The 14,962-nt window shown below is 39.9% G+C and overlaps 1 protein-coding gene across 6 annotated transcripts in view; it reads left to right on the plus strand.

Annotated features, from left to right (window-relative positions):
* LOC130917051 (roundabout homolog 2-like) overlaps positions 1 to 14,962 on the plus strand; it is a 796,933-nt gene that overhangs the window by 631,201 nt on the left and 150,770 nt on the right. For all 6 annotated transcript variants that reach the window (XM_057838104.1, XM_057838107.1, XM_057838108.1 and 3 more), the window contains exon 6: positions 13,706 to 13,842. In XM_057838104.1, the coding sequence (XP_057694087.1) occupies positions 13,706 to 13,842 (137 nt within the window). The remainder of the gene's footprint in view (positions 1 to 13,705; positions 13,843 to 14,962) is intronic.

The raw sequence follows: 14,962 nt of genomic DNA on the forward strand, positions 1-14,962 counted from the left end.
GTTGCAGCATCCATCCTCTTTCTAGCTTCAACTGTCTGACAGACGGCCTCAGGTTTTCCTGCAAAACATCCTGATAAAGATTTGAATTCATACTTCCATTAATGATTGCAAGTTGTCCAGGCCCCGAGGCAGCAAATCATCATGCTCCCTCCACCATGCTTCACGGTGGAAATGAGATGTTGATGTTGGTGAGCTGTTCCATTTTTCTAAAATACGATCCTGTCCTTCCTATGAATACAAGTGTTTCATAGGAATGCTCACATGGCCTCTATTGGTTAACTGCAGTCTACAGGCAATATAGGCATTAGGCTGCATTTAATTAATCAGCCCTAATAAAAAAAAATTAAAATCCAAGAATCAATACATATTGGCCCATGCTACATAGCTACCAGGCTTCAAGATGATGACGAATGACTGAGGAGTCGGACTTCAAAGTTAGAGTCCACATGAAGAACAATAACAAGTTGAGTGGCGCCTTGACAGGCCTTCAGCTTGTAATAATAAATTGCAGAAGTGTGGCACTTGTTCCCTTATGTGCTGTCCAATTTTTTTCGCATGTTTGCATGGATGTCAGAGAAGGCAAGCTGGAGCCTCAGCTGAGCAAATAGCACATTCATAATGTCAGAGGCTGCAATACAAACTGGCTGGCACATTCTTCACGCCAGGACACTATCAGCTGCTGCTCCTTTTCACAATCACAGTCTTCATTTGAGTACATTTTTTTTGGTAATATGATCTAAATATATCAGGCCAGTTGCTGCAATATTATAAGAACCCCACAGAGGATTGTAAGGCGTGCACGCATGCAGAAACAATTAAAACAGCAATCTGGCACAAGCCAGTGAAAAGATCCATAAACGGCAAATGAAGTTGTCAAATCATAACAGATGCTTTATTTCAACGGCCGGTTGAGCTTATATATTCCTTGGAGTGCTTCATTACATGGATGCAAGGAATATTATAGAATGGTGGAGAACAAAAAGTGAGGAAATACACTACACATATGATATTGAAAACACCACTCAGGTAATAAGATATCACATCTTTAAAAGGCTAATTGTACATATAGAGCATGTGAGATGAGATTCTATACAGAGGTGAATCATCAAGCAGACCTATTGCAGCCTGCGACTTGCCTTTAATGCTGTTTTTAGCAGACTCGTGCAACCTTAACACCCACTTTATGCATTGAAATTATTCTGCATAAGCAATTTATTGATTCAGAAGTGCTTCTAAGTGACAGCTACCACGCAGAAAAAAAGTTACCGTATTTTACGGACTATTCACACTTGAGTATAAGTCGCACCAGCCATAAAATGCCCAACAAAGAGGAAAAAAACATATATAAGTCGCACTGGAGTATAAGTCGCATTTTGGGGGGAAATTTACTTGATAAAAGCCCACATATAGAACAGATATGTTATCTTGAAAAGCAATTTAATATAAAAATACAATAGAGAAAAACATGCTGAATAAGTATACAGTATGATGTTGCGTGATGCATGAACAAAAAAAATGCGAATATACTGTCCTCACCAGGACGCTACGGCTCGGTCCTGGCTATACAGTGAGCTAAACTCCCAAATGACGATGCTGGACGTCCGTATAATTTGCTGAATCAATTTCGTCCTCGATACCAAACAGGTTCGCATCAACATAAATAAATGACACAAACAGTTTGCATGTGTTTGCTAGCATTAGCACGTTGTTCAAACAACCACACAACTGGCTTTAAGTGTCCGATCGCGGGTCGAAAACACACACAACAGAAAAGATGATACACACAGGCGTTGCCTCTGTAGAGATTTTACAAGCAATAAATGATGCATAAACAAGCATAAACAATGAACGTTGGTTCGCAGCCGTCTCGCTCTCTCGCTCTCTCTCTCTCTCTCTCGCTCTCTCTCTCTCTCTCTCTCTCTCTCTCTCTCTCTCTCTCTCTCTCTCTCGCCCACTCGCTCAGAGACGCTGCGTAGCTGTCAGTCTTCTTCTGGCGTGTGAGTGCTCTTCTTCGCGTAAGTGCGAGTACGCCCCCAAATGGGTGTGAAAGCGCCACACGTGGCCATAGCTATTAAGAGTTATTCAGATAACAATAGCATAGAGAACATGCTAACAAGTTTACCAAACCATCAGTGTCACTCCAAAACACCAAAATGCCATGTGAAATGACATAATAATGTGTTAATAATTTCATACATAAGTCGCTCCTGAGTATAAGTCGCACCCCCAGCCAAACTATGAAAAAAAACTGCGACTTATAGTCAGAAAAATACGGTAGTTGCTCGGAATAGCTGCTAGCTGGCTAGCTTCATTTTTATATCGTTAAAGTGTTAGTTATGTGAGATTTAGAATTTTAAAACTTAAAATAAAGAAATAATAATAATATTTTATTTTTATGACCTTATCAAATTGTATTTTCACCGTCATTTTTTCAAAAATGTCTTTTTTTTGTTTGCCTCACAAACAAAATCATTGTTTTTTTTTCGGGTTTTTTTTGTTTGTTTGTTTAACAGTTTCCTTAATATCATTTTGTATTACTTGAATCAACCCATTATTTCATCCTTCTCAATTTTTTTGTGTGCATTTTTATGTATTTTATTTATTTTTAATCATTCACTCATTAGATTTGCTATTTCATTTTTAATTTTTTTATTTTTTTTCATTTTAATCCGAGGCCAGGTTAAAAAGTTTAGTGCAAACGTGGAGAAAAAAAAAAAAAAAAAATCGGCTTAGAAGTCCACAAAACTGAAATTCAGACCTAAAATTCCTACAGGAAAAAAATGCCAAACAAGAGAAATTCTAATCAAGTTGATTTCCTCCAGTATTTCCTTTTCATTTCCAACCCATTGGCAGCAAATAGTCTCTTATACTAGTATTTTTCTCTGTGACACAGCGACCCTGAGCAGATTGCATCTTTATTTCCGCCACACTAAAAAACCTGATGAACTTTTGGTCCCAGCAATTGGGCGCCAAAAAAAAAAAAAAGGAAAAGAACTCGAGCGATTCAACTCCGCTTCAGAGCCATGCTGAGGGTAGTGTGCAGTTAATTGATTCCCTCCCATAGGTCGTTGGGTTCTCGTACACTTTTGATCTGTTTTGAGGCAAGGTCCAGGTCAGTTGTTATGAAATGAGTCAAAATGAAACAACACCGAGAGTGGGCTGAAGGAAGTAGACAGATTCTCGCTAGTGTATGAGGCTGAAAGCATTCTGCCCCCCACACTTCCACAAACGATAAAATTTAAAGGAAAATTTGCATTTTGAAAGATATATAGTAAATTACTGTATAACAACGTAATGTTCTTTCTTCATTACGGCATCTACAGTGTTTTGTGAAGTGTAACCATCCCTCATACAGCAAAATAACCCCACAAGATGATGTTGTCAGAAACGTTTCACATAGTGCAAAGATCCTATTTTTGTGTCAAGTTTATTGTATTAACTGCTGGCTCAAGGAGTGTCAATAATCTTGCTGCCTTACGTGTATCGGTTCGTCAGTATATGAGTGGGCCTGTTCTGTTTTAAAGGGATCCATAGATAGACACGTAGTTCTTAAAAGATAAACGTTACTATGAGTTAAAAATAATTTGGTATTAAAACCCCTCTTGATTTTTTCGTTTTCATACAATTTGTAAAATTAGTTTTAACTAGTAGGTCGCCATTGTTATTGAGGTCGCAGGGCGGTGACGTCACATGGTTACGCTGCCAGGCTTCCGGAGTATGACTCTAGTGTGGGTTTCGGGGGAACCTATGGCTCGCGAGCAAGATCTGGCTTTTTTGACGGCTGCATCTGGCTCGCAGACAAATCTTTAATTATTTAAAAAAAAAAAAAAAGTTTCGTCATACTCCTTTGCGCATTGCGCGAAACGGCGACGGTCACCAGGCATATGCTGGTGTTGTGTAGTAGTGAGCAGACGTGACTTTTTTGGCTTATGTTTTTTAATGCTTCAACAACACTCGTGCAATTTGCACTAGATATCATCAAATTGCAACCTAGATGTGCTACGTTAGATCCCCCAAGTCCCTTACCATTGGCTCTATGAGCCCAGGGTGATCATGGGACATGTAGTCCGTATACTACAACCGGTGACTAGAAAGCCAGTTCGCAGTAATTTTAGTGGGAAAGTGGCAAACGTACATGTCGTTGTGTCTATCTATGTATTTATCTATCAATCGCATTGGAAATGCAGATAAGGCAGAGACACTGTTCAAGTGGGGTTGCCGCATTTTGCTTTCGAAAATAGCGTCCGATGTCCGCATGTGTGTGAAGTAAACTTCTCTCGTTTTTAGTTTCATTTTCCGCATTTGTCGGCTAATTTTAGAAACCCTCTTGAGAAGATAGGAAAAAGAAAAAAAGACGAGGAGTATCGTACTTTTCAGCAGGAACTGACAGAGGAATTTGCCTTTCTGGAGAGTTTTTGATGACTTTTCGGATAAAGACCGTCACAATGTCAAATAAAATTTGAGGCAACGCAAGTGAAGGACATAAATGCGGCACCGTTTTATCTCTTGCTTAGGATGAGTCAACAGATGTAAGCAATGTATCCCAATTCAGCGTGATTGCAAGGTTTTGACTATGAAAGGGACAACGAGAGTTGTCCAAATCAACCGATGGATAAACTTGTTTCTGTGTGCACTGATTGTGCTCCGTCCGTGGTGAGGAAAAACAGGATTTGTGGCGCTTCATGAACATGAAAAGAGACACATCCTAAATTTCTCAATGTCTGCATTAAGCTTAACCCCACCAAGTGTCAGCCAGACTACAAAGCCATCAGCAAAACCATGAAGCACCAGAAGTCGCATTAATGGTAGGAAATACTCATCATTGATTAGCAACAGCGTAACGTTGTTATTTAAAAAAAAAAAAAAAAAAAATCAGTGACTAACCCAAACACTTGTACTTTAAAAGTGTTGAAATTACATAAAATGCACACATTACTTGTATTTTTAGTTTTAAACATATTGTATGGCTCTCAAAGAATTACTTTTTTTTTTAAATGTGGTGTTCATGGCTCTCTCAGCCAAAAAGGTTCCCGACCCCTGCTCTAGCAACATAAACATGTCATCTGCTTAACCCTTCAGATTTGAACCCGAGAAGAACATTTTTGAGCATGACAGCACTGATATTTCACAAAACGAGCAGCAAAAGCAAAATGGACAGGAAAGACGGGGTAAGAAAAGACAAGAGTATGACAAAACCGGTGTTTTGCCAAAATGTGCTACACCGGCGAAATATCTTATGATAGGCGAATTTGACACCAAAGTACCACCGTGCACTTTCAGCTTATTTTGTTTAGATCCATACAAACATACTAAAGATGCCTTAAGAAAATACTTAAACGTAGTAATATCAAATAAGGGTGGTTTAAATATGCTACGTGACTAATGTAGTCAACAGCTCAACAATCTGCTTCAAAGCTACCACAATGTTTAAAAGTATGAGAGAGAAACACATGCAAAAATTATTTTGAGGCAATGAAAAGATAATAAAAGACTCAATAAAAACACAAATAGTAAGTACTCGCCGCTTTTAACCGATGTGCACATGTGTTGGACGTCTCACTGTGCAGGAGGAATTGCAGAAGACCGGAAGTGTTGGTCTTATCGGTGACAAACTACGTCATCACCCCGAGCGTCCATTGCGCACATAAAACATGGCAGCCTCCAGAGGTCAAAACATGTACTAAACATGTACTACAATTTTTGAATCAATGGCAATATTTTATGTGTTTCTTGTAACATATTTTAGTAAAAGAGAACAATTGTTGCTTATTAGAGCCTACAAGTCTTTAAGTCCAAGGTTCCCTTTAGCAAAAAAATGTCACAGCAATTTTATATTCGGAAGGAAAATCCTAATTTATTCTCCTTTAAATGCTGATTCTCTTAAACCACGTGAGGAATTTTACATTTACTGTAGAGGGGTTTTCATCTCAGAGGCACTTTTTGCTAAACACATCTGATGGGAAAGTACATTTCTTGTCTTGACACTTGCTTACACTCCCACAACTCCAAAAAGATGTCTTGGGTGATTTTCTACTTTTCTCTGTGAGTGAGTGTGAGTGGAAAAGTGGAAAAGAAGAGTCAGTTTGGCTCTGTTCCGTAATGGCATTCATACTGTAATAGAAAACAGAGTTTTGGTCACAGAAAGAGCTACTGTTCCCTTGTTGTGTCTTATTCAATGTGGCCACAGCAAATCATAGTGAGATTCAGACTCAAAATTGGAAGTTCATAAAAACTGCCTTTGATCTCTGGACGCAAAACCAAAACAACCAAGCACCCATGAGTGATAGATCTAGTAGATAAACTGAAGCAGTATGTACTGACAGTGCTTTATTTTGACAGTTTTATTCTTACAATGGAGAAAATTATGAATAATACCGGATTATTGTGCAAATATAAAATTAAATCAAATGATGAATGAGGGATACTGTTTACTGATACTATCTACCGTATTGGCCCGAATATAGGACGGTGTTTTTTGCATTGAAATAAAACTGAAAAATAGGGGGTCTTATATTCGCGGTCTAGACATTATACCCCTTCACGACGCTAGATGGCGCCAGTTATCATTGAAGCGATGTTCTGTAATGACAGATCTCAGCTACTCTCCCCATTCACGACGCTACGTGGCGCCAGATATCATTGAAGCGATGTTCTGTCATGACAGATCTCAGCTACTCTCAAATTTAACCAGTTTGCATTATTTTATTGCAAATTGTTCCTTATTCAGATTTGTTTCAAGACTACAGTTAGTTAGACTTTGATGGTTGATGCAGTTATTGCAATTTTGTTGTTTTATGACAATAAATTGGTTTATTTACATTTCAAAAACCAGAAGCCATTCATTTACGAATGTGATAGCACTGTAGTTTACATATTTAAATGTTCAGATAATAAGATTTGAATGAGGCAAAATAACATGTTTTTTCTCTCAAATATTTGTTATTATCATTTGTTTCAGATGTACTGTAATTATTTTCTGTATAAAAATTAATTTGGTGTTCAAGCAGTCTTTTTCAAACTTGAGTCTTGAAAAAGAGGGGGTCGTCTTATAATCACGGCCGTCTTATATTCGGGCCAATACGGTATTTTTTCCAAGTATCCTCCGAAAATATCTATTGGATCTGTGTTGGAGGATTTATTAAGTTATTGAGGATAGAGGATTGTTTTTGTGGTACAAAGTTCAATTTTCAGTCAGGACAAAAAAATTGTATAGACAAGTTTCTGAGGTACTTCCGCTTTACTTCCTTATTTTTGCAAGCAACTTCCATTTAGAATGTGTCCATTCAAAACAACGGTAAAGCTGAAGTAACATTGCTCATCAAATCCCCTAAAAAAGACAATTTAGAAATACCGCATCCATCTGCCATCATAACGACAGGGGAGGAGAACATTTTTATGAAGGCAGATGTGGAACCAAACTCATGCCACCACAAAAAACGGGTGTTTTTGTAGCCATGTTGCCACTGTGTTATAGAAGGTATGTCTGCATTTTCATGTGTCCTGTGCTAAAAACAAGCTAAAGCTAAAATCTTGCGCAAGAAACGACTTGTTGCCTTTGATATTGTTATTACGATAATGAATGTAATTATTCATTCATTCATTCATTTTCCATGCCGCTTTTCCTCACGAGGGTCGCAGAGGTGCTGGAGCCTATCCCAGCTAACTATGGGCAGTAGGCAGGGGACACCCTGAACTGGTTGCCAGCCAATCGCAGGGGACAAGGAGACATACAACCATTCACGCACACACGCATACCTAGGGACAATTTAGAGTGTTCAATCAGCCTACCATGCATGTTTTTGGAATGTGGGAGGAAACCGGAGTTCCCGGAGGAAACCCACGCAGGCACGGGGAGAACATGCAAATTCCACACAGGAAGGCCGAAGCCCGGGATTGAACCCTTGATCGCAGATCTGTGAGGCAGACGAGCTAACCACTCAGCCACCGTGCCGCCTTGAATGTAATTATGATGATCTTTAATATTATGTACGACACTGCTGCTAGCCTGCTGCTAATCAGTATGTGAAGCTGGCACAATTATGTCAACGCATAAAAGCAAGTGTTACAAGTTTTTTGTTCGTTTGTTTACAGGTGGAAAACATTGTTAGGTAAGGGAAGATTAGTTGATGTGCCTTACCTACTGTACGTTGATGGACATATATCAGGACTACATGCGTTTTCCCCATGGGTGGCCAGGAGGCTCGGGTTGCTGGAGACTGTGTCTCACCTCGATCCTGAGATCCAACTACGAGCTTTTTAACTGCAGCAACTTTCAGATACACTATTAGAGATGGAATTACCGAGGACAGCGGGGAAAAAGCCTGTCTGTAGGCCGCCCAGGGTATGCGTTATGTCGGGTCAAAGTTTGGCGAGAATCTCAAGCCGCTCCGGAGATCTGCTGACTGATATCACATTCTCGTCTGCTATTTTTTCTAATAATTTTATAAATTTTAAGTTATTGACCTGTTTTGCACATGTACAATGATCTTAAATAAAACAAGAAATGGAATCATGTTGTCTAAATCAGGGGTCCCCAACGACCGGGCCGCGGACCAGTACCGGTCTGTGGCACATTTGGTACCGGGCCGCGCAGAAATAATAAATAATTTATTAACGACTGCATTTTGGCCAATTGACTTTGGCCTGTGCCACTTAACACACCAATATCCCTGTCTACTCTCGATATACAACTACAGGATAGGAGGTCGTCATAGAAATGCATTGATTGGGCTGTTAGCACTAAATCTCGTTTTGTATATCTATTCGCGCTTGGACTCGATAATAACGGATGACGTAGGTCGTCGACAATCACATTGCTTCCCGGAAATATTTAGCCCCTACACTAGAATGACTGAATAACAGACGTCTTTGGACAGACTTTTTACGGGGAAAAGGGAACCTGACGAGCCAGAAGATGTGCCTACAACCTCGAATAAAACAACATTTATGCTACTTCCCAATCACTAAAGACCCACGAACTGCGAAGGAATGAATTCGTGACCCGTATGTGAATAAATCGAGTGATTCAAGCATGTCTGTGCAACAGGAATATCAGCTTGTTGCGATCGCAAAATCACGGCGACCTTAAACGTACATTTGAGACAACAACTCTACCGAAGTTCTGGATTAAAGTCATTTCGGAATATCCTGACATCGCTAGGAGCGTGCTGAAAACTGTGCTACAATTTCCAACATCGTGTATTTGTGATGCTAGCTTCTCTCACTCTCCCATCTCGGGACCATCTCGTCTCAACGAAACAAACTCAGGCCTCCTACTGATTCAGCGGGTGAGTTGTATTTTTTCCCTGCACTTAACACGACGGGGCTAAAAACAAATGCTATTTTATATTTGCTGTATTTTTCTGCCGCACATTGCTGGTGTTCTGACAAAGTTGGCATGCTCGTAACGTTAAAAAGGACCGCGAATGCAGCGATTCCAAAGTACACACTACAAACTTTCTTTAAATAAAGAAATATTAACTTACGTTTGCCATGTTAGGTGCACAGAATAACTGCACGTAGCCCTCTCTCTTAACGACTTTGCCGTGTTGTTAAGCATTAATTTACGCCATTTCCGTGTTGCACATGTATGTTTATGATGTAAATAGTTTTTTAGCACCATTGCATAACATTGAGAGTCCAACTGAATATAAAAGAGGGCTTTTTTCAATGCCACAAAAGCTTTGGGAGCAAAATTTTATAAGGGTGCAAAATTTGACAGGACACCGGTCCGTGAAAAAAAGACCCAAACCACACTGGTCCGTGGTGCAAAAAAGGTTGGGGACCCCTGGTCTAAATGTTTTACTGCAATCAATATATGCAATTAAAAAGAATGACATACTGCTTTTGTTTATATGTACATACCTAATACTGTTTCCTTGTAACAAGAAAATCTGTGTCAACCCATCCGCATTCGGCAAATGTCATATAATTTGTCATTTCACCTCATTTTGTCACTCAAGTGGCTGGCGTATCAATCTATACCTCACGTCAATAGAGGCTGACAGGTTGTTATAATTTTGTCCACGAATGATCAATGAATTGATAAGAACAATCATACAATCTCATCCACGTCTCATCTACGTCGTGCTGAATCCATATTCGGAGTTTCCGTGGGTTCCTCTGGCTTGATTGTGAGGCTTTAACCTCGCAAACACACTGCTAACTTCAACCACAACTCATGAAGTTTTTCTAAACCGGAAGTTCGATGCAGAAATTTTCCAAGACGGCACTGCCCCTATTTCAGGAAACTTGTCTATAAGAGAAAATTATTATGATTTTTTTTTTTTTTTTTAAGAATGACAATAATCAACATTATTGTATTATTTATATTTTTGTGTTTTTCTATCCCTAACACCTAAAAAAAAGTTAATTGAAAAACAAAATCAAATACTGACCAACATGATTTTATTAAAAGGCAATCTGATATTTTTTCCCCTCATGAAATGATTCCATTCAACAAACCAAAAAAGTCAAGTTAGTAAAACATCTCAGATTCAGTTGGTGTTTTGGAATCAAGTAGAGGAATATGTTGATGAAGACATGATATTCTGTACTGCACATACATATGGGGGTATTTTAGAATTTAAAAGCTAAAATATGCAGACAATAACTACCCTTTAGCTTCTATAGTGTTCCCATTCCTTCAAGCCAGCTCTTTTTCCTGAAACATCACTTTTCGGCTCCCCACAATACATCCACTATTGCTTCCCCTTTGTCAGGAACAAATCATTCAACCATGACTCAGTCAAATAATCATTATGGCTTCTTAAGTACCTGTGCTAGAGAGGTAGAACTGGCAGGGAGCAGCCAGGAATTCGCTCCCAATAAAGCGGCCTTTGAACGCTCACTGGAGAAATGTCATGAAAGAAAAACAATTCCGCGGATCAACTAGATGGATTGAGCTTCTGGTAGCAAGCGGCCATCAGGAGGGTGGTGTACTGTGCATGATGTACTCTATGTAGTGTATGGACTATGTATGGCTTTTCCAGCTTTGGGGGAAATGGACTGTAGTGACAATGTTCCAAAAAGTATTGCCGCAAACTGTGCTTTCATGCCAGATGTAATTGTGCAAAGAATCACCCACGGTAAACGACTTCACTTCCTAGCACATGGTACACACAGTGGGCTTTTAAAAGAATACAGTCCATCACTGTTTTATGACTATGTATAATGAAATCCCACTCCATCGGACAAAAGCAACAATGAACCTTATAAGTTACTCTCGAGTGCTGCGTAACTTTTGAAAACACACACGGATTATTGAGTTTCATAGCATCATAAAAATCCAAATTGTGTATTAGAAATGAAAGAAAATGAAGCTACAGTTCCACCACACAGTTCAGTTCGGGTTAATACAGTAGACATTTTTGCTGCCTGAAAATGAAGATTGTGCTTCTGCGTTTCCACTCGTATTTTAACTTTGTAGAGTTAGAAATGATCTATATTAGGCTGGGTTCATACTGCAGGTCTAAATGCATGAATTCGATTTTTTCGTGTTTTTCCAACTCGAGTGAGGCATTAACTTGACAGTCTAAACGGGATACATCGCATAGAAGTGGATCATTTCAAATCCGATCTGGGTCACTTTCATATGTGGTTTGAATACGATTCGGGCCACATTTTTCCAGAATGTGGCGGCGGTCTGAACCGTCAAGTCTACCAAGTTGGTATTAATGCAGCGAAGAGCGAGAGCGACAGGCAGGAAGGCAGTAATGTAGCTGTGCATTAGCGTTCGCGCCTAGCTTGAACGCGGCTTTTCCACACTAGGTGGGCTTGACCACAGTCATGAAAACATCAAATGAAGAAAATGATAAGACTGATAATGCTCAGTTTTCCTTCTGTGCGGCAAATGAGCAATATTTTAGTATTGCTTACATGGCCGATTCGGGGCAAACTCTTTTTAGAAATCAAAAATATGATCACCCTGGAATGACGTACAGCCAGCATGTGTAGTCATTGGTTTTGATGCTTCTGCGCATGCAGTTCAGTTTGCTCAGTGCATGTCGGACTGCGAGTTAGGCTAGCTTCATACCGCGGGTACTAATGCACAATTCCGATTTGTTTTTTTGGCATGCCTGTTCATACTGCCTTTGTCCATTGAGCATGTTCAAGTACTGCGCATGCGCATTAACTCACAGTCTGACACGCGCTTAGCAAATTGACCCGCATGCGCAGAAGCATCAAACAAATGACCACACATGCTGGCTGTACGTCATTCCAGGGTGATCATATTTCAATTTCCAAAAGGAAGACATAAGTAACGGACATTAATAATCCCGTTTAGTCTTATATCCAAAGTTTATAAGGATTGATAAAGTGCTTGCACCGTATGTGTGTGCGTCTTGCATGCACGCACACACATAGTCAGTTTGCTCCGACACTCGGCCATGTAAGCAATATTGAATTACAGTACTGCACATTTACCACACAGAAAGAAAACCGAGCATTCCCCCATTTTATTTTTTTCCTGACTGTTGTCAAGCTCGCCTCTTCCCTCTACAGCTACATCACTGCCGTCCTCCGTGCCTCTCACTCTTTGCTGAAGTAGTTGCTGCATGAATTCCGATTTGGGAGACTTAGCAGTTTAGACCGCCGCCACATTCTGGAAAAATGTGTCACAGATCGGATTTACGCCACATACAAAAGCGACCCAGATCGGATTTGAAATGGTCCACTTCTATGGGACTTGTCCTGTTCAGACGGTCAAGTTAATGTCTCGAATCGGAAAAACACGATAAAATCTGAATTAATGCATTAGGACCTGCAGTATGAACCTAGCCATAGTGTACATGCCCAATACTTGAACGAACACAATGGACAAATGCAGTCTGAACAGGCACGGCAAAAAAACAAACAAACAGATAAGACAAAAAATTGGAATTGTGCATTAAGACCTGCTGTTTTAACCTAGCCTTAGAGTGTCCCCATGTTCAGTTTTTTTTTCTTTTTTGCAATTTGGTCAGAGAAAAACGGCCCCAAAATATTTCGGCCTCACGTACCCATTAGTTCACATTAATAGATTGAAGAAGTTGCTATCACCACCAAAGTATTCTGAAATTGAAGTTACTAAAGCTGTGCTTCTATCAAAGTACTTTTTTTAATGTCATATTTATATCATGGGTTCCCAGAATATTAGACTGTTCCATATAAATTGAAACGGAAGGTGGATTGAGCACACTTGTCTGTACTGTGCTACTGCCTACGCAACAACTGAACCATGCCACTTGGTGAAAAAGCACGCAATGCTATTCATTCTGTTCATTCTGTTAATTGGTCTTCACACATCCCCTTTTGTATACATCTCAATTGGTTTATTATAGTAAATTAAAGATAGCAGACATTTTTCAAGCCAGCACAGCAACCTCCTCCATTCCCTCTTCACCACATGCTCATCTTGTCAACAGCTTATACAATGCACACATATATGATTACTGCTGTCGAATTGAAAACACTTTTGCCTTTTGTGTGCTTACTCAAAGCATTCAGTCAGACCTAGGCCGCCTTTCCCTTTATGAAGATGCACCACGCATTCCCTGCGAAAAAAAACACTTCATGAATATTGAAGACGTTTGCAGGGTTCCGAGCAAACGTCGTTGAATAATTGATCTGCCTTGCAAACTCCATTTGTTAGAATGAGTAGCCGGACTTTGGTTGTCCTTATTTTTTTCCTGAGACCTCACGTTGAGTCTGTTACACCTGACAGGTATGAAATCAAATACGACAAGGACGACTACGTGCTGAGGGTGAAGAAGGCATCAGTCAGCGACGAGGGCACCTTCAGCTGTGTGGCAGAGAACCGCGTCGGCAAGCTGGAGGCTTCTGCCACTCTTACCGTACGAGGTAACGGAAGCTCGCTTAGGTAGAAACCTTGAATCCTTAAATTGGTTAGGTCCTTCATTTCAGCGCGTAAATTAAGATATTTTAGACTTCTCCATGCATACAAATACGAGGTCATCGACAGTTGACAGCTCAGTTTTCGTAAGCATATTGTTCTCTTGCCTTCAGCTGGCCACTGTGTTGTTTTCGTCAATGATGACAATAACGAAAATATTTCGTCAACGAACAATTTTTTTCATGGCGATGACGTCACAATGATGAGATAAAAATGTGTCTTGGGGGACTAAAACATAACGAGATGGATGCCAGTTGTCCTCTGACGAGACGAGAACGGGATATAAAATTCGCCATAGTGTCCGTCATAAGTTCACAATGTGTGATATTTTCCTATGGTATGTGTAGTTGGCACGCATCTTAGCAGTGTTTGGCCGTGTCACTCATGTGATTTGCTGCGCCTCACACACACACAGGCTTACTCACCGGCGGTGAGTACGCATGTGCTCATTCCAGGCTCCTTTTGTGAAACACATGTCAAGTGGTGCTTGGTAAGTTGTTTTCTTGGCAATGTCGTATTGCTTTAGCCTGTATAGATCTGTGCTGATTGATCATCACACACTAAACTAGTAGCGTTAGCATAGCATTAGCATTTAGTGCGGTGACTTGGTGAGTGTCTTTTTAATCTCTTGTTAAAATGTTAAAATGATGTAAAACAGTCTCGATTCTTGGTTAAAAGCAAAAAAAAAAAAAAAAAATGGGGAGGTAGCATTTATTTTACGTAAATATTGCGAATTACGACGCAAATGCCGTAGCGGTTAATTTCTCCCATTGAACCCTGTATTTCACATTTCAAAATACATGCATGGTATGAAAAATATAATAATTACCTTGACTCCTCAAACAAATCACTCCTGAGACCTTCCTGTTTGTATGCGGTACAGCTTCCGTACTTTTTCAACCTAAATCTGGCATTGGATCGCTGCATGTGTTTGAGATTAACTGCGACCGACTTCGACCGACTGAAGCGGAGTGTGGGACGGCCCCCGACTTGAAGGTGCGGCGCAGTGTCTGGAGAATGTGTCAATATCATTATGAGGTCTATGGCATAGTCATATTCTTTTGAAGT

This window comes from Corythoichthys intestinalis, chromosome 6 (genome assembly GCF_030265065.1).
Source record: "Corythoichthys intestinalis isolate RoL2023-P3 chromosome 6, ASM3026506v1, whole genome shotgun sequence".
Classification (NCBI taxonomy): domain Eukaryota; kingdom Metazoa; phylum Chordata; class Actinopteri; order Syngnathiformes; family Syngnathidae; genus Corythoichthys; species Corythoichthys intestinalis.